Genomic DNA, 22245 nt, shown 5'->3' with positions numbered 1-22245 from the left:
GGGGGTAGAGAGACACATCGAGGGGGGGTAGAGAGACACATCGAGGGGGGGTAGAGAGACACATCGAGGGGGGGTAGAGAGACACATCGAGGGGGGTAGAGAGACACATCGAGGGGGGGGGGTAGAGAGACACATCGAGGGGGGAAGAGAGACCCATCGAAGGGGGAAAGAGAGACACATCGAGGGGGGGAAAAGAGACACATCGAGGGGGGAAGAAGACAGATATTGTGGGGTGGAAGAAGACAGATATTGTGGGGGGGGGAAGGGAGACAGATATTGTGGGGGTGAGGGAGACAGATATTGTGGGGGGAAAGAGACAGATATTGTGGGGTTCAGAGAGACAGAAAGAGGGGGGTGAGAGAGACAGATGGAGAGGGGTGCGAGAGACAGATAAAGGGGGGTGAGAGAGACAGATAGAGGGGGGAGGCAGAGCGAGAGAGAGACAAAGGAAAGCTGGAGAGAAAGAGACAGAGAGAGATAGAGATAGAGAGAGAGAGAGAGACAAAGGACACCTAGAGAGAAAGAGACAGAGCGAGAAGGACAGTGAGAGAGAAAGGGGCAGAGCGAGAGAGAGAGAAAGGGGCAGAGAGAGAGAGAGAGAAAGGGGCAGAGAGAGAGAGAGAAAGGGGCAGAGAGAGAGAGAGAGAAAGGGGCAGAGAGAGAGAGAGAGAGAAATGGGCAGAGAGAGAGAGAGAAAAAGGGGCAGAGAGAGAGAGCGAAAGGGGCAGAGAGAGAGAGAGACAGGGGCAGAGAGAGAGACAGGGGCAGAGAGAGACGGGGGCAGAGAGAGAGAGGGGGGCAGGCAGAGAGAGAGGGGCAGGCAGAGAGAGAGGGGCAGAGTGAGAGAGGGGCAGAGAGAGAGACACACACACAGGGGCAGAGAGAGAAACACACACACAGGGGCAGAGAGAGAAACACACACATGGGCAGATAGAGACACACACACAGGGGCAGAGAGAGAGACACACACAGGGGCAGAGAGACACACACACAGGGGCAGAGAGAGAGACACACACAGGGGCAGAGAGAGACACACACACAGGGGCACAGGGAGACACACACACAGGGGCAGAGAGAGAGACACACACAGGGGCAGAGAGAGACACACACACAGGGGCAGAGAGAGACACACACACAGGGGCAGAGAGAGGCACACACACAGTGGCAGAGAGAGGCACACACACAGGGGCAGAGAGAGACACACACACAGGGGCACAGGGAGACACACACACAGGGGCAGAGAGAGAGACACACACAGGGGCAGAGAGAGACACACACACAGGGGCAGAGAGAGACACACACACAGGGGCAGAGAGAGACACACACACAGGGGCAGAGAGAGAGACACACACACACACACAGCGGCTAAGAGAGAGAGACACACACACAGGGGCAGAGAGAGAGACACACACACAGGGGCAGAGAGAGAGAGACACACACAGGGGCAGAGAGAGACACAAAGAGGGCAGAGAGAGAGAGAGGGCAGAGATAGAGAGAGACACACCAAGAGTGCAGAGAGAGAGAGACAAACACACAAAGGGCCGAGAGAGAGAGACACACACAGAGGGCAGAAAGAGAGAAACACACAGAGGGCAGAGAGAGAGACACACACACAGAGAGGGCAGAGAGAGAGACACACACACAGAGGGCAGAGAGAGAGAAACACACAGAGGGCAGAGAGAGAGAGACACACACACAGAGGGCAGAGAGAGAGACACACACACAGAGAGGGCAGAGAGAGAGACACACACACAGAGGGCAGAGAGAGAGACACACACAGAGGGCAGAGAGAGAGACACACACAGATGGCAGAGAGAGAGAGAGAGAGAGAAGCAGAGAGTGAGAGACAGAGGGGCAGAGAGTGAGAGAGAGTCAAACAGAGACAAAAACACAGACGGAGACAGATCAACAGAGAGACAGACAACGACACAAAGAGACAGAAGGAGCGACACACACACACAGACAGAGAGTGGGGCAGAGAGCGAGACAAAGAGAGAAAGAGACAGATTCTTTAGAGAGAAGGGGAGAGAGGCAGAGAGAAACAGAGAGGCTGTGCAGGTTGAGGAAACAAACCTGTAATGATCAACAGAAAAAGAGAGTGAGAGAAAGAGACAGACAGAGAAATAGCGATAGAGATAGAGGTGGATGGATAAAGAGAAAGAGACAGAGCAGGGAGTGGGCAGAGGGGATTCAATGAGAGTGAGAAAGACAAGGACTGGTGGAGAGAGAGGGAGGCGGAGAGAGAGGGAGGCGGAGAGAGACAGAAAGAGAAAAATAGTGAGACACAGACAGAGAGACAGTGAGAGAGAAAGAGACAGTGACATGCACGGGCACAAAGCGAGACAGCATTTGACAGATTCAGAGAGAGACAGAGTGAGACAGAGAGATCAGCGAGGGTGACAGGGGTGAGACAATGAAAGAGGGAAAGACAAAACGGAGAGACTGAGAAAAAGACAAAGTGAGAGTGAGAGAGTTCATACAGAGAGTACAGACAGTGTGTGGAGGGAGAGAGAGAGCGACAAAATAGACAAAGAAAGACCAAGAGCAGGACAGAGAAAGAATTGAGCAGATGCACGAGTGTGAATTTAAAATAAAGACACAGCGAGAAAGATAGGGAGAAAGATAAATTGAAGGAGACAGAGGGGAGAGAGAGAAACAGAAAATAGGAGAGAGAAAGAGCGGCAAGATGCAAGGGTAAAGGGACAGTGGGACAGTGATAGATAGAGACAGAGACAAGCGGGTGAGACAGAGAGCACAGAAAGCGAAAAAGAGACGGAGGCAAGATGGAGATAGAGACGCACAAAGAGACATAGAAACAGAGATAGAGAGCAGAGAAAGAGAGTCGGGACGCAGAGAGCGGGACAAAGAAATTGAAACAGTATGAGCGAGAAAAGCAGACAAAGAGGGACAGGGAGGTGGAAATATAAAGAGAGAGAGACACCAGCAGACAGCGAGAGGGAGGCAGAGAGAGAGAGAGACAGATAGACGGAGACAGAAAGAAAGAGAGGGGAAAGATAACGACAGGGACTGACTGATAGGGAGACAAGTACAGAGTGAGACAAGGACAGAATGAGACAAGTACAGAGTGAAACAAGTACAGAGTGACACAAGTACAGAGTGACAGACAGGGAGAGTGACAGACAGGGAGAGTGACAGACAGGGAGAGTGACAGACAGGGAGAGTGACAGACAGACAGAGAGAGTGACAGACAGACAGAGAGAGTGACAGACAGAGAGAGTGACAGACAGACAGTGAGAGTGACAGACAGAGTGAGAGACAGAGAGAGTGAGAGAGTTCTGTGTCTTTCTCTGTTTGAAAGGGATGTGCTGTCAGTCCCGGATCATTCGATGTCATGGAATCATAGAAAGGTTACAGCACGGAAGGAGGCCATTCGGCCCATCGTGTCCGCGCCAGCTCTCTGCAAGAGCAATGCAGCGAGTCCCACTCACTTGCCCTTTCCTCGCAGCCCTGTAAATGTTTCCTTTCAAGTCTTTATCCAATTCTCTTTTTTGAAAAAGTATGTCACGTTTGCAATTCTCCAGTCCTCTCTGGCACCACCCCCGTAACCACAGATGTTTGGACGATTATGGCCAGTACCTCCCCAATTTCCGCCCGTACTTTGGAGCGGCGGAGGCGGCGGCGCGGACCGAGTGCAGCGGCGGTGGCGGCAGAAGGAGCGAAATAAAAGCCACTGCTTGACGGCCTACATTCACTGAGCAGCGGAGGCGACGAGAGCGGAACTAGTGGAGCGGCGGAGGCGGAAGAGGGAGCGAAATAAGTGCCCCGGCTTGAAGGCCTGCACGCACTGAGCAGCGGAGGGGGCGAAAGCCGAACTTGTGGAGCGGCAGAGGGAGCGAAATAAAAGCCCCGGCTTGAAGGTCTAGATTCATGAGGAGCGGAGGCGGCGAGAGCGGAACGAGTGGAGCGGCGGAGGCGCCATAGCAGCGAAATAAATGCTCCGGCTCGAAGGCCGAAACTCACTCGAGGCGGCGGGAGCGGGCCCAGTCAGTGAGACGAGAAAAGACCCCGCTTCCTGTCGCAGTCTAAATATCTACGGCTCATGCGCGGACCGGAGTTTCCGTTGCGGGCCTGCGTCTTGTGCCCATGCGCCCTTACCTGCCGACTGCGCGTGCGCAGTGTATGACTCACGCTGGCCCGAATCAGCCAAAAACAAGGAGTGACGTCACAGGACAGCAGGTGGGCGATTGGCTGGTAAGTTTTGCAGTTTTTTTTTACCTCGAAGTTAGGGAATTGGGTAAAATCAAATTAAAAGCTGGAAGCGTAAATCCGCTGTGAGTTTATTAATTTTAATAACTTAAATTAGTTTATTGACCAGGCTAATACAACTGTAAATTAACAGGGATGCTCTGCTGAGTCTGGCAGAGTTGACCGATGCCGTCCACCCGCTCTCCAGAGGGAAATTCCCCAGGGCTGGACGGGCTGACCGTGGAGTTCCTCAGGGCCTTTTGGGACGTCCTGGGGGGCGACTCCGCGCGTGTCCTGGGGGAAAGTCTGGCGACCGGGCAGATGCCCGTTTCGTGGCGCAGGGCGGTCGTCGACCTATTGCAAAGGAAGGGGGATCTCTGTCACCTTAAAAACTGGCGCCCGGTCTCCCTCCACAGCACGGATTATAAGTTCTTCACCAAGGCGATGTCTGCTCGCCTTGGCACCGTGCTGGCCCACATGAACCACCCAGACCAGTCCTACACGGTCCCGGGCCGGAAGATCCACGATAACATCCACTTGGTCAGGGACCTGATCCACCATTCCCAGAGGGCTGGTCTGAGGCTCGCCTTCCTTTCCCTGGATAAGGAGAAGGCGTTCGACAGGGTGGTTCACGAGTACTTATTCGGGATCTGTGCGCTTTCGGGTTCAGGTCACATTTCGTCGCCCAGATCCGACTTCTATACGCCACCGCGGAGTGTCTGATAAAGGTTAACGAATCCTTGACGGCGTCCCTTCGTTTCGGGAGAGGAGTGCATCATGGATGCCCCATGTCCGGCCAATCATACACAGTCTGCGTGGAGCCTTTCCTGCTCCTCTTGCGGAAGAGGTTGTCGGGACTGGCTCTGCGCGAGCCGGGCATGGAGGTCATCCTTTCGGCTTACGCCGACGACGTGCTCCTCGTGGTCACTTGCGGACGATGCACGCGTGCCAAAAGGTGTACTCTGCCACGTCCTGCACGAGGATCAACTGGGAGAAATGTTCTGGACTCCTGGTGGGTCAATGGCGGGCGGACTCCCTGCTGGTGGAGCTACGGCCTTTTGCCTGGAGCACCACGCACCTCCGGTACCTGGGAGTCTATGTTAGCCCTGCCAAGTTAGCCTGTCTGGCGAACTGGCAAGAGCTAGAGGCCAAAGTCACCACTCGCTGAGCATGCTGGACAGGACTGCTCCTAGTGTTATCCTACAGGGGTCGAGTGCTGGTCATAAACCAGCTGGTGGCCGCCATGTCGTGGTACCGGTTGGGCACTTTGATCCCTCCTCCTGAGTTTGTCGCCAAGATTCAGGAGAAGCTCATCGACTTCTTCTGGGCCAAAGGGATACACTGGGTCGCTGCTGCGGCCCTGAGTCTCCTGCTTCGGGAGGGCGGTCAGGGGCTGGTGTGCGTCCACACCCGGGTGGCGACTTTCTGCCTTCAGACCCTGCAGCGATACCTGTACGTTGACGATTCTCCTAGATGGTGTGCGCTGGCGACGTATTTCTTCCACCGGCTGCACGGCCTGAATTACGACACGCAGCTCCTGTTTATCATGTTGCCGGGCGGCCGCACGTCATTGCAGGAGCTGCCTGTCTTTTACCAGGATCTGATCATGGTCTGGAATATGGTTGCCTCCCGCCCGTGCTCTCGCAGGAGCCGCTGCTCAGGAATCCGTTCCTCCACGCACGCGGCAAATGGAGCGCATGGCCCTGGCCGGTGAGTTAACCAGAGTCCGGGACGTCCTTGATGGCGAAGGGGCGGGCTGGATGGCGCCGGACATGCTGGCTGCCCGGATGTCCTCGTTGAGTGTCGGGGGCACGGCCGCCGTAATCCGGGCGTTGAAAGTGGCAGTCGAGCTATCCCGTCCGATCTGACCCCCGTCCGGACGGAATTCCTCATCGGCGTCAGGCCCCGAATCGTCCCTCTGGGGGCCGTGCCCCACAACTTGAGCCATCTCTCGGAAATTCCCTCCGCTCCATTTCGCTCTGCACGGAGGGATTTCCTCTACGGGCTGCTCCTGCACAGTCTCCACTTCCTCGCCCTCTTCGCTCGCCGGGACATGCCCTGACGTACCATCCTGCCGTCCGGCAGAGGCGGGGGTCCCGAGTGAAAGGCTCTCTACTCGGGGATCCTCCCGTGTGCCATTGGGGATCTGGGGTGGAGAGTGTTGCACGGAGCAGTCATGTCCAATAAGCGGTTACGCCATTTAACGGACTCACAGGCCGCCTGCACTTTCTACGGCCTGGACGAGTCTGCGTTTCATTTGTTCACTGCATGTGGGAGGCTGCAGCCCCTGTTTGATTAGTTAAGGGGGCTGCTTCTCAAGTTCTGGCTGCACTTGAGTCCCACACTCCTGATCTTTGGCCGCCCTGTGAGGTGGAGGGGGGCGGGCAGATCGGTGGGCGTCCTCTTGGGCCTGTTCCTGGGCCTGTCCAAGGTGGCTATCCACAGGTCCAGTTTGGGCGTGGCCCTTTGGGGCGGCCGCTCGGACTGTCTGCCTCTCTTCCGCGAAATTCTCCGCGCCTGGGTTGCTCCGGAGATGGAGCTCGTGGTGTTTTACCGGAACGCTTGAGGCTTTCCGCGACCGGTGGGCACCGCAGGGACTGGAGGGCATCCTGGACCAGCATAATTAAATTTTAATTTGACACTTGTTTTTGTTTCTTTCGGGTTTTCCTGCACATAATCACACCCTAAACCCTCCCCTCTTATAAAAGGGTGGCCTAAAAACACAAAAAAAGAAAAATATAGAAAGAGAAAAAAAAATAACAGGGAATGGAACAGATTGGCTGGTAGTTGGTGAGCGTTTCTTTTGGTATTGAGTATTTGTTTAAGTCTTAATTTATTTTTGTTATGTTTGGTAAACAATCAAATAAGTCAAGGTGTGTCAGGGCAGCTCACACCCGTCGAATGCACGGCCTGTGCTGTGTGGGAACTCCAGGGCGTTTCCCGTTTCCTGGACAACTGTCGGTGCAGGAAGTGACGTCAGCTGGAGGAGATTGAGCTCAGGATTTTAGAAATTGAGCAGCAGATGGCGTCACCATGCTGTAACCACGAGGCTGGGAGCTACGTGGATGGCACGTTTCAGGAAGAGGACTGCCCGCAGCTTAAGAAAGTGCAGGCTGAAAAGTACTGGGTGATCGCCAGACAGACAAGGAGGACCAGGCAGGTAGTGCAGAAATGCCCTGTGGGCATCTCACTCTCCAACCAGTGTTCAGTTCTGAATACTGGTGGTGGAGAGGGTTCCTCTGGGGAGTGCAGCCAGAGCCATGTCCACAGCACCATGGGAGACTCAGCTGTATAGGGGGAAGGGGTAGGAGAAAGGACAAGTGAGAAATACTGAGAGGGGATTCCATAGTTCGGGGAGCAGACAGGCGTTACTGCGGCTGTAAACGTGATTGCAGGATCGTATGTTGCCTCCCTTGTGCCAGGGTCATGGATGTCACTGAGCAGCTGCAGAACATTCTGGGCGGGAGGGGGGTATAGTGAAGAGCCAGATGTCGTGGTACATATCGGCACCACTGACATAGGTAGAAAGAGGGATGAGGTCCTGCAGACAGAGTTTAAGGAGTTAGGAAAGAGATTAACAAGCAGGATCTCAAGGGTACTGATCTCCGGATTACTCCCAGTGCCACACGCTAGTGAGTATAGAAATAGGAGGAGAGCAGATGAATGCGTGGGTGGAGAGATGGTGCAGGAGGGAGAACTTTAGTTTCCTGGAGCATTGGGACCGGTTCTGGGGGAGGTGGGACCTGTTCAAGCCGGATGGGATGCACCTCAATGGGGCTGGGTCCAATATCAATGCGGGGAGGATTGCTCGTGCTATTGGGGATGGAATGAACTAACTTGGCAGGGGGATAGTAAACTAGAGGCGATTCAGAAGGGAGAGTAACAAAGCTGGACGTGGAAGGCAAGAAAGTAGTAAGTGAAATTGGAAGGCAGCGGAAGCAAATAAGAACAAAATCGGAAATAATGTTAAAAAGGCAAAATTAAAGGCACTTTATTTGATAGCACGCAACATTCGCAACAAGGTAGTTGAATTGACGGCACTAATAGAGATCCATGGGTATGATCCAATTGCCATTGCAGAGGCGTGGCTGCAGGGTGACCAAGGCTGGGAACTGAATATTCAAGAATATTCGACATTTAGGATGGACAATCAAAAGGGAAAAGGAGGTGGGGTGGCGCTGTTAATAAAGGATGAGATCAGTCCAATAATGAGAAAGGTTCTTTGCTCAGCAGATCCAGATGTAGAATCAGTTTGGGTGGAGCTAAGAAACAGCAAGGAGCATAAAATATTGGTGGGAGTTGTTTGCAGGCCACCAAACAGTAGTCGTAATGCAGGGCACGGTATAAAGCAGGGCATTAGAAGAGCATGCAACAAGGGCAATACAGTCATCATCGGAGACTTTAATCTACATATAGATTGGGCAAACCAAATTAGCACTCATATTGTGAGGGACAAATTCCTAGAATGTAAAGGAGATGATTTTTTTTAGATTACTATGATGTGGAGATGCCGGTGTTGGACTGAGGTGGACAAATGTAAGGAGTCTTACAACACCAGGTTATAGTCCAACAGCTTTATTTGAAATCACAAGCTTTCGGAGGCACCTGACGAAGGAGGAAGCCTCCGAATGCTTGTGATTTCAAATAAAGCTATTGGACTATAACGTGGTATTGTGCGACTCCTTACATTAGATTTCTATGTTGAGGAACCAATTAGGGAACTGGCTATTTTAGATCTAGTATCGTGCAATGAGAATGGGTTAGTTAATAATCTTGTTGTAAATGAGCCCTTGGGGATGAGTGACCATACTATGATATAATTCCTCATTATTTTTGAAAGTAATGTAATTCAATCCGAAACTAGGGTCTTAAATCGAAATAATGAAACTGCAAAGGATTGAGACGCAAGATGGCTGTTGTTGGGTGGGGAACTACATTAAAAGGTACGACGGTAGAGAGGCAATGGCTAACATTTAAAGAATTAATACATAATTTTCAACGAATATATATTCACTTAAGGCACAAAAACCCAACAGGAAATGTGGTCCAACCGTGGCTAAAGAGAGAAATTAAAGTTCGTATTTAATCAAAGAAAGAGGCATATGAACTTGCCAGAAAAAGCAGTAAACCTGAGGATTGGGAACATTATAGAAGTCAGCAATGGAGAACCAAGAAATTGATAAAGAAAGGGAAAATAGAATATGAGGGTCAATTAGCGGGAAACATAAAAAACGGACTGTAAAATCTTCTATAGGTATGTAAAAAGGAAACGATTGGCGGAGGCAAACGTGAACCCGTTATAGACAGAGACGGGAGAATTTAAAATGGGGAACATGGAAATGGCAGAAAAATGAAATAAATGTTTGTGTCTGTCTTCACTGAAGAAGACACAAAACACCTTCCAGACATACTAGTGAACCAAGGGTCTGTCGTAAATGAGCAACTGAAAGAAATTAGTAATATTAAAAAAATAGTATTAGAGAAATTATTGGGACTGAAATTTGATAAATCCCAAGGACTTGATGATCTCTATCCTCGGGTTTTGAAAGAGGTGACCACAGAGATAGTGGAGACATTGGTTGTTATCTTCCAAAATTCTACAGATTCTGGAATGGTTCCTGCAGATTGGAGGGGAGCAAATGTAACCCTACAATTTAAGAAAGGAGAGAGGGAGAAAACAGGGAACTACAAGCGTGTTAGCCCGACATCAGTTGTAGGAAAAGTGCTAGAATCTATTACTAAGGATGTGATAACAGGACACTTAGTAAATAATAATAGGATTTGACAGTGTCAACATGGATTTATGAAAGGAAAAGCATGTTTGACAAGCCTATTGGAGTTCTTTGAGGATGTAACCAATAGAATAGATAAGGGAATCAGTGGATTGGTGTATTTGGATTTTCAGAAGGCTTTCGATAAGGTATCACACAGGAGGTTGGTGAACAAAGTTAGAGCAAATGGAATTGTGGTAATATATTGGCATGGATTGAGAATTAGTAAACAGACAGAAAACAGTGAGTAGGAGTAAACGGGTCTCTTTCAGGTTGGCAGAATGTTACTAGTGGGGAACAGCGGGAATCGATACTTGGGCAACAGCTAGTCACAATCCATATCAATGCTTTGTATGAGAGGACCAAATGTAATATTTCCAAGTTTGCTGATGTCACAAAACTGGGTGGGAATGTGAATTGTGAGGAGGATGCAAAGAGGCTTCAGGGGGATATAGACAGGTTAAGTGAGTGGGCAGGAACATGGCAGATTGAATATAATGTGGAAAATGTGAAGTTATCCAACTTTGGTCGGAAAAACAGAAATGTGGAGTGTTTTTAAATGGTGAGAGGTTGGGAAATGTTGATGTTCAAAGGGACCTGGATGTCCATGTATATGAGTCACTGAAAGCAAACATGCAGGTGCAGCAAGCAATTAGTAATGCAAATATTATGTTGGCCTTTATCAGAGGAGAATTTGAGTACAAGAGTAAAAATATCTTAATGCAATTATATAGGGCCTTGGTGAGACCGCACCTGTAGTATTGTTTACAGTTTGGGTCTCCTGACCTCAGAAAGCTTATACTTGCCATAGATGGAATGCAACGAAGGTTCACCAGACTGATTCCTGGGATGCCGAGATTGTCGTATGAGAAGAGATTGAGTAGACCAGGCCTATATTCTATAGAGTTTCGAAGAATGAGAGGTGATCTAATTGAAACATGCAAAATCCTTATAGGGCTCAACGGGGTAGATGCAAGGAGGATGTTTCCCCCTGGCTGGGGAATCTAGAATCAGTGGTAACAGTCTCAGAATAAGGGGTCGGTCATTCAGGACTGAGATGAGGAGAAATTTCATCCTGGAGACCAATGGCCATGAAACTGCTCAGAATTCTCTTCAATACAGTTTTTTTAAAACTCGTCAGTGGCCTTATGGCCTAATGGATAAGGTGTGTCATCTTTGGTGCTGAATTGTGGTGTTATCAGACGATTGCTGATTCGAGTCCTGCTGTGGTGGTTTTATACAGTGGGTTTTGATGTAGTTCAGAAGGCGATATTGTTTCCACTGTGAGGAAGGTCATTGAGGACACAGATTTAAACTAATTGACCGAAGAATCAGAGCGGGGAGATTATGTGGATTTTTTTTTCTGCAGCGAGATGTTATGATCTGGAATACACAGCATAAAAGGGGGTGGACGCAGATTCAATATGACTTTTAAGAATAAATTTGATAAAATCATAAAAGGCAAAATTTGGCAGAGGTATGCGGAAAGAGGAGGGGAATGGGACTAATTGGATAGCTCTTTCAATGAACCGACACACGCACGATGGGCTGAATGGCCGCCTCCTGTGCTTTAAGGTTCAACGAACGCTGAGATGTAATATTCCCTGCCACATGGAGGTGGCACCTGTACTTAAAAAAACAATCGCTCCCCCGAGAGGGGCTTTGGTGAAAAGCAACCAAGTTTGACCCTTCACATTTAACAGTAACTCTGGGAACATTAGTGATTACTTTATATTGAACTTTCCATTCTCCCTCCTCCCACCCCCACAGATACTGACTGTCGCTGTATATTAATTATTTGGATTTAAATATAGAGGGCATGATTAAGAAGTTTGCAGATGATACAACAATCGGCCGTGTGGTTGATAGTGAGGAGGAAAGCTGTGGACTGCAGGAAGATATCAATGGACCGCTCAGGAGGGCAAAAAAGTGGCAAGTGGATGGGTGAGAGATGGATGACGGAGAGACGAATTGTTGAGAGACGGATTGGTGAAAGACGGATGGGGAGATATGAATGGGATGGGGTGGGTGGGGAGAGATGAATTGGAGAGACGGATGGAGTTGAGACGGGTGTGGGTGAGATGTTTGGGGGAGAGCCAGATGGGGAATGGGGGATGGGGAGAGAAGATGAGGAGTGACAGATGGGGAGAGACGGACGAGGAAGGACGGATGGGAAAGACGGATGGAGAGAGACAGGTGGGCGAGAGATGGATAAAGGAGAGATGGATTGTGGAAAGATGGATGGGGAGAGATGTTGAGGAGAGGTGGATAGGGAGAGGCGGCTGAATAAGAGATAGATGGGGAGAGAAAGATGGCGAGAGACGTAGGGTGAGAGGCGGGTGGAGAGAGATGGATGCGGAGAGATGGATGGAGAGAGACGAATGGGGAGAGAGGGATCGGAGGGACGGATGAGGGAGAGGCTTATTGGAAAGACAGATGGGGAAAGATGGATGGAGAGATGCGGATGGAATTGGACGGATTGAGGAGACGGATTGAGAGAGACGGAAGGGGGTGAGCAAGATGGAGAGAGACGGATGGGGGAGAGACGGATGGGGGAGAGACGGATGGGGGAGAGACGGATTGGGAGAGACGGATGGGGAGAGACGGATGGGGAAAGAAAGATGGAGAGAGGCAGTTGGGGAGAGAGGGATGGGGAGAGACGGATGGGGAGAGAGGGATTGTGGTGAGATCGATGGGGGAGATGCGGTTGGGGAGAGATGGAAGAGGAGAGGTAGATGGGGGAGATGTGGATGGGGAGAGATGGATTAGGTTGAGATGGATAGTGGGGAGATGGATGGGGACGACGGATGGAGAGAGATCGATGGGGAGACTATAAGCCCATAAGAGAAAGGAGCAGGGGTAGGCCATTCGTCCCCTCGAAGCTGCTCCGCCATTTCGTGAGATCATGGCTGATCTGATTTTTACCTCAACTCCACTTTCCCACCATTTCCCCAGATCCTTTGACTCCCTTGCTGATCAAAAATTTGTCGAACTCAGCCTTGAATGTATTCAATGACTCAGCCTCAACAGCTTTTATGGGTAAAGAATTCCAAACATTCCCGACCCTCTGGGAGAAGAAATTCCTCCTCATTTCCGTCTTAAACGGGCGACCCCTTATTCTGAAATTATGCCCCTAGTTTTAGATTCCCCCATGAGGGGTAACTTCTTCTCAGCATCTACCCAATCGAGTCCCCTCAGAATCTTGTATGTTTCAATAAGACCTTCTCTCATTCTTCTAAACACCAATGATTATGGACCCAAGTTGTTCAAGCTTTCCTCATAAGACAACCGTTCCATGCTCAGAATCAACCGAGTGAAACGTCTCTGAACTGCCTCCAATGCAAGTATGTCCTACCTTAAATAAGGGCACCAGAACTGTAAGCAGTGCTCCAGATGTGGTCTCACCAACATCCTGTACAGTTGTAGCATGACTTCCCTGATTTTATACTCCATGCCCCGAGAAATAAAGGCCAATATTCCGTTCGCCTTCCGGATTATCTGCTGCACCTGTATGTTGATGTTTTGTGTTTCATGTACGAGGACACATAGATCCCTCTGTAAAAAATATTTTGTAATATTTCTCCATTCAAATAATATTTAGATTTTTTATTTTTCCTCCCAAAGTGGATGACTTCACATTTTCCCACGTTATATTCCATCTGCCATTTTTTGCCAATTTGCTTAACCTTTGCAGACACTTTGTGACCTTATTGCAACTTGCTTTTCCACCTATCTTTGAATCATCAGCAAATTTGGCCACAAGACATTCTGTTCTTTCATCCAAGTCATTTATATATATTGTAAATATCACTGATCCCTGCGGCACCCCACAAGTTACAGATTGCCATTTTGAAAATAACACTTTTATCCCGACTCTTTGTTTTCTGTTAGTTGGCTAATCCTCTATCCATGCCAATATATTACCCCCAACATCATGAGCTCTCATCTTGTGCAGAGTGACGGACGCGGGGCAGACGGATGGGTGACAGACGGATGGGCTAGAGACAGATGGCGTGAGAGGGTACGGAGGAGATGGACCAGAATGGAATCAGTGATCAGGGACTTCAGTTACGTGGAGAGACTGGAGAAGCTGGGGTTGTTCTCCTTGGAGCAGAGAAGGTTAAGTGAATATTTAATAGAGATGTCCAAAATATGAGGGGTTTTGACAAAGTAAATGTTGAGCAACTACGAACACTCGTCGGAGGATTAGTAACCAGAGGACACAGGTTTAAGATAATTGGCAAAAGAACCAGAGGAGAGATGAGGAGACATTTTTTTACACAGTGATTTATGATGAGCTGGATTGCACTTCCTGAAAGGGTGGTTTAAGCAAATTCAATCGTAACTTTTAAAAGGGAATTGGACACATACTTGATGGGGGAAAATTGCAGGGCTAAGAGGAAAGAGCTGTGGAGTGTGATTGATTGCTTAGTTCTTTCAAAAATCCTGCACAGGCACGATGGGCCGAGTGGCCTGTGCTGTCTGGTTCTATGATCCCATTATCCTCTCTGATTCTTTTTTTTTACCTGTGCACGAACTATTAGTGTCACGTGTAACTGGACACCCAAATCCCTTTCCTCTTCCACAATTCTTAATCTCTTGCAATTAAGAAAATGTTCCGATTTTTATTTCTTGTGGATATGGATCACCTTAAACTTCACCACATTAAACTTCATCGAACAAAGTTATGCCCACTCACTTAGCCCGTCTACGTCATTTTGTATTTCCTCTCATCTACATTAATTACTGCGCCTTGTCATCTGCAAATTTCGATGTACAACTCTATAGTCCTTCATCCAAGTCATTGATGTAGATGGTGAAAAGCTGCGGCTCCAGTACAAAACCCTGGGGAACATCACTTCTCACATCCCGTCAATCACAGTGCAGTCCCATTATCCCTACTCTCTGTCTCTTACCACTCAATAGTTACCAACTCATGTCACAACTATTGGCTTTTTTAATGGACTGGCATGATTCAGAATCTTCGATACAATATGCGAGAGACTGTCTCTGGCTTTCTCCTCCTGCGAGCCTTGAAGTGGGAGCGTCACCGTATGTTCGAATTTGTGCTTCTCAAACTACAGTTACTTCAATTAATTTAAGCACTGCTTTGCTGTTGGAAACAGAACTGGCCCCTATAGAGTACAGAAGCCTTTGATTTAAGTTTAGCGAAGTGCAGAGATATTTGGCAACTGAGCCCGAAGCTCCAGAATGGAAGTTGGTTGGATCACTGTTGGATCAGTGCGTAACTTCAGAAGCCGGTTAATTAATGATGGACGAGTCGCCATCTTTTGCCTCTGATGAAAGCTGATTTTATCCAGTGTGTTTCTGAGCGACACAGAGCGGGACGGCCCAGGATCTATCGTTGGCCTGTGATGTTGGCTGATTTTATCCAGTGTGTTCCTGAGCCACACAGAGCGGGAGGGCCCAGGGTCCATCCTTGTCCGCTGATTTTAGCTGATTTTATCCAGTGTGTTACTGAACCACACAGAGCGGGAGGGCCCAGGGTCCATCCTTGGCCGCTGATGTTCGCTGATTTTACCCTGTGTGTTACTGAACCCCACAGAGCCGGCCGGCACTGGGTCTATCCTTGGCTTCTGATGTTAGGTGATTTTATCCTGTGTGTTCCTGAGCCACACAGAGTGGGACGGCCCAGGATCCATCCTTGGCCTCATTGAGCCCAGCTGTGATGCTCCATACATGGTAAAATACCCTGCCAATACTCACCATCTGGCCCCGCAACGAAGAACAAGGCTCTTGTATCAGAACACGAGCTGTGCCCGTGAAACCAGTACCGCAGCGAGAGTAAGCAGCGACAGGGTTAATTCATAGCAATTCGAACCTGTGTAACAGTGCACATAAAAGTTAAATAATGTTTAAACAGGGAGGGACACGAGGAGCAAAGGTGAATTAGATACCTGCAGGGAATCGATAGTCGGAGCAATTTAGATACAGTCGCAATGAGCAACCAATGTTGTTTTATGGGTGTCAGGCGTAATCACAGGACGAAAGAGTGATTGGTTGTTCTGGGACGCCCGCAAAGCATCAGTCAACGAAGCCATCGACATGCTGAGGGCGCGGAGGACACAGAGCCGGTAGGATTCAGGCTGCAGGTCATTCTGTATTTTCAGGGATCACGGGACCTGTTCTCAAAATTTTGTGAGCTTGTATTTCTGAGCTTTCAATCGCAAACATGATACCTGGGTGTAATTGCAAGATTCACAGCACAAGATCGAAGCTGGACTGAAAGAGTTTTGGGGAAGTGACAGATATCAAGAAGTGTGGGCTTTACTCTGTACCTGTGCTGTATCTGCCCTGGGAGGGTTTGATGGGACAGTGTAGAGGAAGCTTTACTCTGTATCTAACCCGTGCTCTATGTGCCCCGGGAGTGTTTCTTAGGACGGTGCAGATGGGACTTTATTCTTTATCTACCCTGTGCTGTATCTCCCCTTGGAGTGTTTGATGGCACAGCGCAGAAGGAGCTTTACTCTGCATCTAACCCGTGCTGTGCCTGCCCGAGGAGTGTTTAATGGGGCTGTTTAGAGGGAGCTTTACTCTGTATCTAACCCTGTACCTGCCCCGGGAGTGTTTAATGGGGCTGTGTAGAGGGAGCTTTACTCTGTATCGCCCTTAGTTTTATTTTGTTTATTTTGCTCAACTACATTCTTGTTTGAATTCAGTGATTTTCCTGATTAATTGTGTACATTGGCCATTCATATTCTGATGCCCTTGTTTTGCAGATGAATCTCAGGAAGCTGAAATACCACCTGCTCCTGCTCTGCTCTCTATCTGCTCTACTCATTCCGGTTTACATTTTGATAATTAGAGTATATCATTCCCAACGTATCATTCAGAAGGATGCAGAATCCACCTTAGGCCAACTGCATGGTTTCCTGGCGATTCCTGACTCCCGGTGCGACACCGACCCTCCATTTTTGTGCACACTGGTGACCACGAGACATGAGCAGCTGGAGGAACGGGCCGCCATCCGGGAGACCTGGGGCAAAGACAGACGGATTGGGGAGAGACGGATTTGTACATATTTCCTCCTGGGTTACGATGGTGCCCACCAGTCAGCTATCGAGAGAGAAAATCACCTCCACAAGGACATAATTCAGAGCAATTTCACCGACACCTATTACAACCTGACGATCAAAGTGTTAATGGGAATGGAATGGGTTCATCGATTCTGCTCTTCAGCAGTTTTCATCATGAAGACAGACTCAGACATGTTTGTGAACACCAATTACCTGACCCAGCTCCTGTCGGTGAAGAATACGCACAATTTCTTCAGTGGAGTTGTGTTCTATAATTGGGGCCCAATAAGGGATAAAAATAGCAAATTTTATGTTAGTGAGGAGGAATATCCTCATCCATTGTATCCGCCTTTTTGCTCTGGGACAGGTTATGTCTTTTCCGGTGACTTGGCGGGAGCGATCTGGAATATTTCGAGGGATGTTCCTTTCCTCAAACTGGAAGATGTTTTCGTTGGGTTGTGCCTGGCCAAACTTCAAGTCTCCCAGGTCAGCCTGAGTTCCAGGGAAGTCTTCTCCACTGGCAAGGTTCCATTTTCAGTGTGCAGATTTCGGAGTATAGTGACCTCACACTGGGTTAGACCTTTTGAGAACCGTCTCTATTGGAAAGAACTGGAAGACTCAACAGGTGAAGGATGTCCTTAGAATTGTAGAGTCATGGAATCAGACAGCACAGAAGGAGGCCAATCGGTCCATCTTGCCTGCACGTAGAATGAAGATGATGATGTGGAACGTTTCCCTCGGGTGTTCGAGCTGCTGGTCAATCACCATCAGTGGGACAGAGAGAGGGGGTCGAGTTGCCCTGTGCCATCATTAAGCGGCCCAGCACCTCTGGCCGACTGCTAGTGCCATTCTGGGAAACATGGTGAGCTGTGGTATCATGAATACCCTAGTCGAGAACTCTATGTACGCCCTTTTATTCAAGACTCAGTAAACTTTTATTCACTCTGAATCTCATTCTCACAGTATATTTTTCTATTGATGGATTTCCCTTACTCCATCACTGTCTTTCTCTGCTACTCTCTCTATCTGTATCACTGCTCCTTTCACCACTCACGGACTCCTTGTGTCACTCTGCTGCTCTCACCATTCACAAATTCACTATGTCTCTGTGCTGCTCTCACCATTCACAGACTCCCTGAGTTTCTCTCCTTCCCTCACCATTCACAGACTCCCTGTGTCTCTCTGTTCCTTTCATCATTCACAGACACCCAGTGTTGCTCTCCCCCTCACCATTCATAGATTCCCTATGTCTCTCTGCTTCTCTCTCCATTCACAGCTTAACTGTCTCTCTCTGCTCCTGTCAACACACTCAGACTGAATGTGTCTCTTCTCCTCTCACACCGACAGATTCCCCGTGTCTCTCTGCACCTCTCCCCATTCACAGACTCCCCTTTTCTCTCTGCTGCTCTCACCATTCACTGACTCCGTGACTCTCTCCTCCTCTCACCAATCACAGACTCCCTGCGTCTCCCTGCCCCTCTGCACATTCGCAGACTTCCTGTATCTCTCTGAACCTCTCCCAACTCGCATATTCCCCTTGCCTCTCTGCTCCTCTCATCACTAACAGACTCTCTGTGTCTCTCTGCTCCACCCACAATTCACAGACATCTCTCCCTTTCCCTCTCAACTTCCACTTCCCTTGTTTTCGTTTTCATTTTCTCTCTCAGTCTGTGTCACTTCCTTTCTCTCCTTACTTGTAACGATATTAAACAAATGTGCCCCATAAGCCGACATAATTATGGGGTAGATCTTCAAATTGAGGTTTCATGATCACCCTGCAGCACGATCACAGAATCTGTAAGATTCCTGATTAAGGGACCGTCATCGCGTGTTACTTTTGGGGATAATATCGCCGAAGTTATTAATAGGAATTTAATCCTTCCTCTTCTGAGGTCTCCGTCCACTGGGAGCGGTTCTGTCCGATAATGGGTTGTTGTGTTTAATTAAAGCCAGTCTGCTTTACTCAAGCGTGTCCAGTGATCCATCAAGTTCACGGGTAACTAACATTGCAACAGCAAAAGAGCTCAGGGTTAATGAGAAGTTAAACAGGTCGAAATTACAGTGAGAATATTGCAGAGTGATTCGTCTCACAGGACCAGAGGGGCACTTGGACCCCAACCATCTACCGAGGCTTGAAATTACAGTGAGAATATGGGAGGGTGATTCCCCTCAGAGGAACAGAGCGGCACTTGGACCCCAAACATCTACCGAGGCTTGAAATTACAGTGAGAATACGGCAGGGTGATTCCTCTCACAGGACCAGAGGGGCACTTGGACCCCAAACATCTACCGAGGCTTGAAATTACAGTGAGAATATTGCAGGGTGATTCCCCTCACAGGACCAGAGCGGCACTTGGACCCCAACCATCTACCGAGGCTTGAAATTACAGTGAGAATATGGGAGGGTGATTCCTCTCACAGGACCAGAGGGGCACTTGGGCTCGAACCATCGGTAACTCAGCACGGACCGAGGATGTTACCTGGGCCCTTCCTGAACTGTGCTCGGCTCAGTATCACGCGGGGTGAGATCAACATCAGCAGAGGCCGGGAGTGGTATCTCGGGCGTTCACCACACGGACTGCAACGGTTCAAGAAGGCGGCTCACTCCCACCTTCTCAAGGGCAAATACGGATGGGCAATAAATGGTGGCCTTGCCAACGACGCCCACAACCCATGAAAGAATCATAAAAGAAAAATTGTGTGCGGCCAATATCACACTGGACTCACATCCACCAGCTCAGCGCAGCTCGGGTAGAGAAGCTGTGGTTAAGCTGCTGTCTATAACTTTGTTCGTTTTATCTTTCAAGCATTTTAAACGTTTCCCCTATTTCCCACCTGATTGTTAAAGTAATCGAGGGCACTTTGCGCAGGTCGCACCATTCCCCTTGTATTATTCCTGGATCGTGTGGATCGACACCAGAACCGCCCTCATCGTTTGAGAAAAGTGAGAATTTTGTTGCACCGTACAAGGTTCACAACCGGATAAAGATCAAACGGACTTATTCATGTGCAGAGCAATTCACAGAAGGGCGCAGTGTGAGTGAGATGTGAAACCACATTAGACAGAGTTCACAACAGGCTAAATAACTAAACGGGGTTTATTCATGTACAGGGTAACTGACAGAAGGGAGCATTGAAACCCCGTCAAACACATTAGCTGGAGATCGTTCACAGAGGGTTAATCAGACAGACCAGAGCGGGCAGATCCTTTGCACGAGTTGAGATGAAAGTAATATTATTTTTACAGAGGGAGATAGCATTCCAATTCCCCGTCACGACAACAGATTCCAGATGATGTAGGACTGAGGTGAGTTTACTTCGACGGAAATAAATTCCTTCTTTACTCCTTTTACCTGACATGAGTTAACGAGTAATGGTTGGCAGTTCCTTAATGTATGCCCGAGGTTCCTCTGGACCCTAACGTCAGTTATCTTTTACTTGTTGTGTCCAACCCGTACTCATGATCTTTACAAGCTGAATACACCATCAAAGAACAATCTACAAGGAAACGAGCTGACAATTCTCCATCATCCGAAAGGTAACCCAGAAGTGTGTTTGTGCCGCATCTACACTAAACTGCTCTGCACTTCATACAACTCAAAAGTTAATGTATTCGGGCTATTGCAGTAAACAAACACACAAATTGGCAGCAAGCAAACGGGCTGCAATTCAACCCATGTGCAACGTTTATTCCAGGCGTGATTATTAAAATTACGAGCAACGAAAGGAGACTGGAAAGAAGAACGGAGAATCAGCAATCAATACTTAATTTTACTGGGATGGAAAGAGTTATACCCCTGAAACAACAAAGCTCACACGGCCGCTAGCTCCATATTTCCAGTCGGATGCCTGTCTGAAAGAACATGCAGCCTGACAGAGTGCAAAATCCACCCAGATCACACGTGTCCAATAAGAACCATCAATGAGGGAAGGGAAAATGGCCCCGCTCAGCCTGGACCCCGGGATCTCTAGTTGATCAAACAATTAATCCACAGATCTGGGTATCATTGTATTCATTACAGCGACTGATGTCAGTGTTGACCAGCTGTCTGGTACTGTTTCCTGATGTTTCAGGCATTTTACTGACAGGAAACCTCTTCTCCCCGTTCATTTCACTTGTGTATTTCTGAGTTAGAGGATGTGAATCTCGGTGGCTGGATGGGGTCAAAGTGCCGCCCTGGTCCTGTGAGAGGGATCATCCTGAAATATTATGTGTTCGTGCTGCAGGGTTAGAATGAAACCTCAGTTTCATGAGCTATCCCATAATTATGTCAGCTAAATGGGTCCATTTATTTAAGGAGAGGAGAGAAAGGTAGAGACACTAACTGAGAGAAAAAATGAAATGGAACAAGGGACGTGAAAGTTGAGATTCAAAAGCAGAGCTAGAGAATGACATGTGCTCTGAGAATGAATATTGGAGAGACAAGGACACAACAAATGTATTCAGAGAGACACAGTGAGTCCGTGAGTGGTGAGAGGAGCAAAGAGAGGCAGGGACATTGTGAGTGGTGAGAGGAGCAGAGAGAGACAGGGAGTTTGTGAGTGGGGACAGGAGCAGAAAGACAGGGAGATGCTTTGAATGGCAAGAGGAGCAGAGAGACACACTGAATCTGTGAGTGATAAGGGTCACAGGGAGTCCGTGAGTGGTGCGAGAAGCAGAGAGTCAGAGGGAGCATGTGAATGGTGAGAGGAGCAGAGAGACACGAGGAATATGTGAATCGTGAAAGGAGTAGAGAGACACATGGAGCCTGTGAGTTGTGAGAGGAGGAGGAAGACACAGGGAGTGTGTGAGTGCTGAGAGGTTCAGAGAGACACGGGGAGTCGGTAAGTGGTGAGACGAGCAGAGAGACACAGATCATAAGACCATAAGAGATAGGAACAGGAGTAGGCCATTTGGCCCCTCGAGCCTGCTCCGCCATTTAATGAGATCATGGATGATCTGATGTTTACCTCAACTCAATTTTCCCTCCCTTTCCCAATATCCGTTGACTCCCTTGCTGATCAAAAATGTGTCTCACTCAGCCTTGAATGTATTCACGGACTCAGCCTCCAATTTTTGGGTTAGAGAATTCCAAAGATTCACGACCCTCTGGGAGAAGAAATTTCTCCTCATTTCCGCCATAAACGGGCGACCTCTTACTCTGAGGACATGCCCCCTAGTTTTAGATTCCCCTATGAGGAGTAACAACCTCTCAGCATCCACCCAATCGAGTCCCTTCAGAACCTTATAT

At 48.7% G+C, this 22245-nt stretch overlaps 1 protein-coding gene across 1 annotated transcript; it reads left to right on the top strand.

Annotated features, from left to right (window-relative positions):
* Positions 1-4104: 4104 nt before the first annotated feature.
* LOC137315186 (beta-1,3-galactosyltransferase 5-like) lies at positions 4105-17962 on the top strand. The gene is made up of 2 exons (XM_067980065.1): positions 4105-4212; positions 16718-17962. The coding sequence occupies exons 1-2, from the start codon at positions 4105-4107 to the stop codon at positions 17654-17656; spliced, it is 1047 nt and encodes a 348-aa protein (XP_067836166.1). The 3' UTR covers positions 17657-17962.
* Positions 17963-22245: the final 4283 nt, after the last annotated feature.

The sequence above is a fragment of the Heptranchias perlo genome, unplaced genomic scaffold, assembly GCF_035084215.1.
Source record: "Heptranchias perlo isolate sHepPer1 unplaced genomic scaffold, sHepPer1.hap1 HAP1_SCAFFOLD_54, whole genome shotgun sequence".
In the NCBI taxonomy this organism is placed as follows: Eukaryota; Metazoa; Chordata; class Chondrichthyes; order Hexanchiformes; family Hexanchidae; genus Heptranchias; species Heptranchias perlo.
The sequence above is the reverse complement of the archived record's forward strand: the minus strand, read 5'-3'. Positions and strand labels throughout refer to the sequence as shown.

Excerpts from the sequence above, each read along its gene's own strand:
- LOC137315186 (XM_067980065.1), top strand. The coding sequence starts at position 4,105 with ATGCGCCCTTACCTGCCGACTGCGCGTGCGCAGTGTATGACTCACGCT. Across the intron at positions 4,213-16,717 it reads AGCAGGTGGGCGATTGGCTG|ATGAATCTCAGGAAGCTGAA; the intron begins GTAAGTTTTGCA and ends CTTGTTTTGCAG.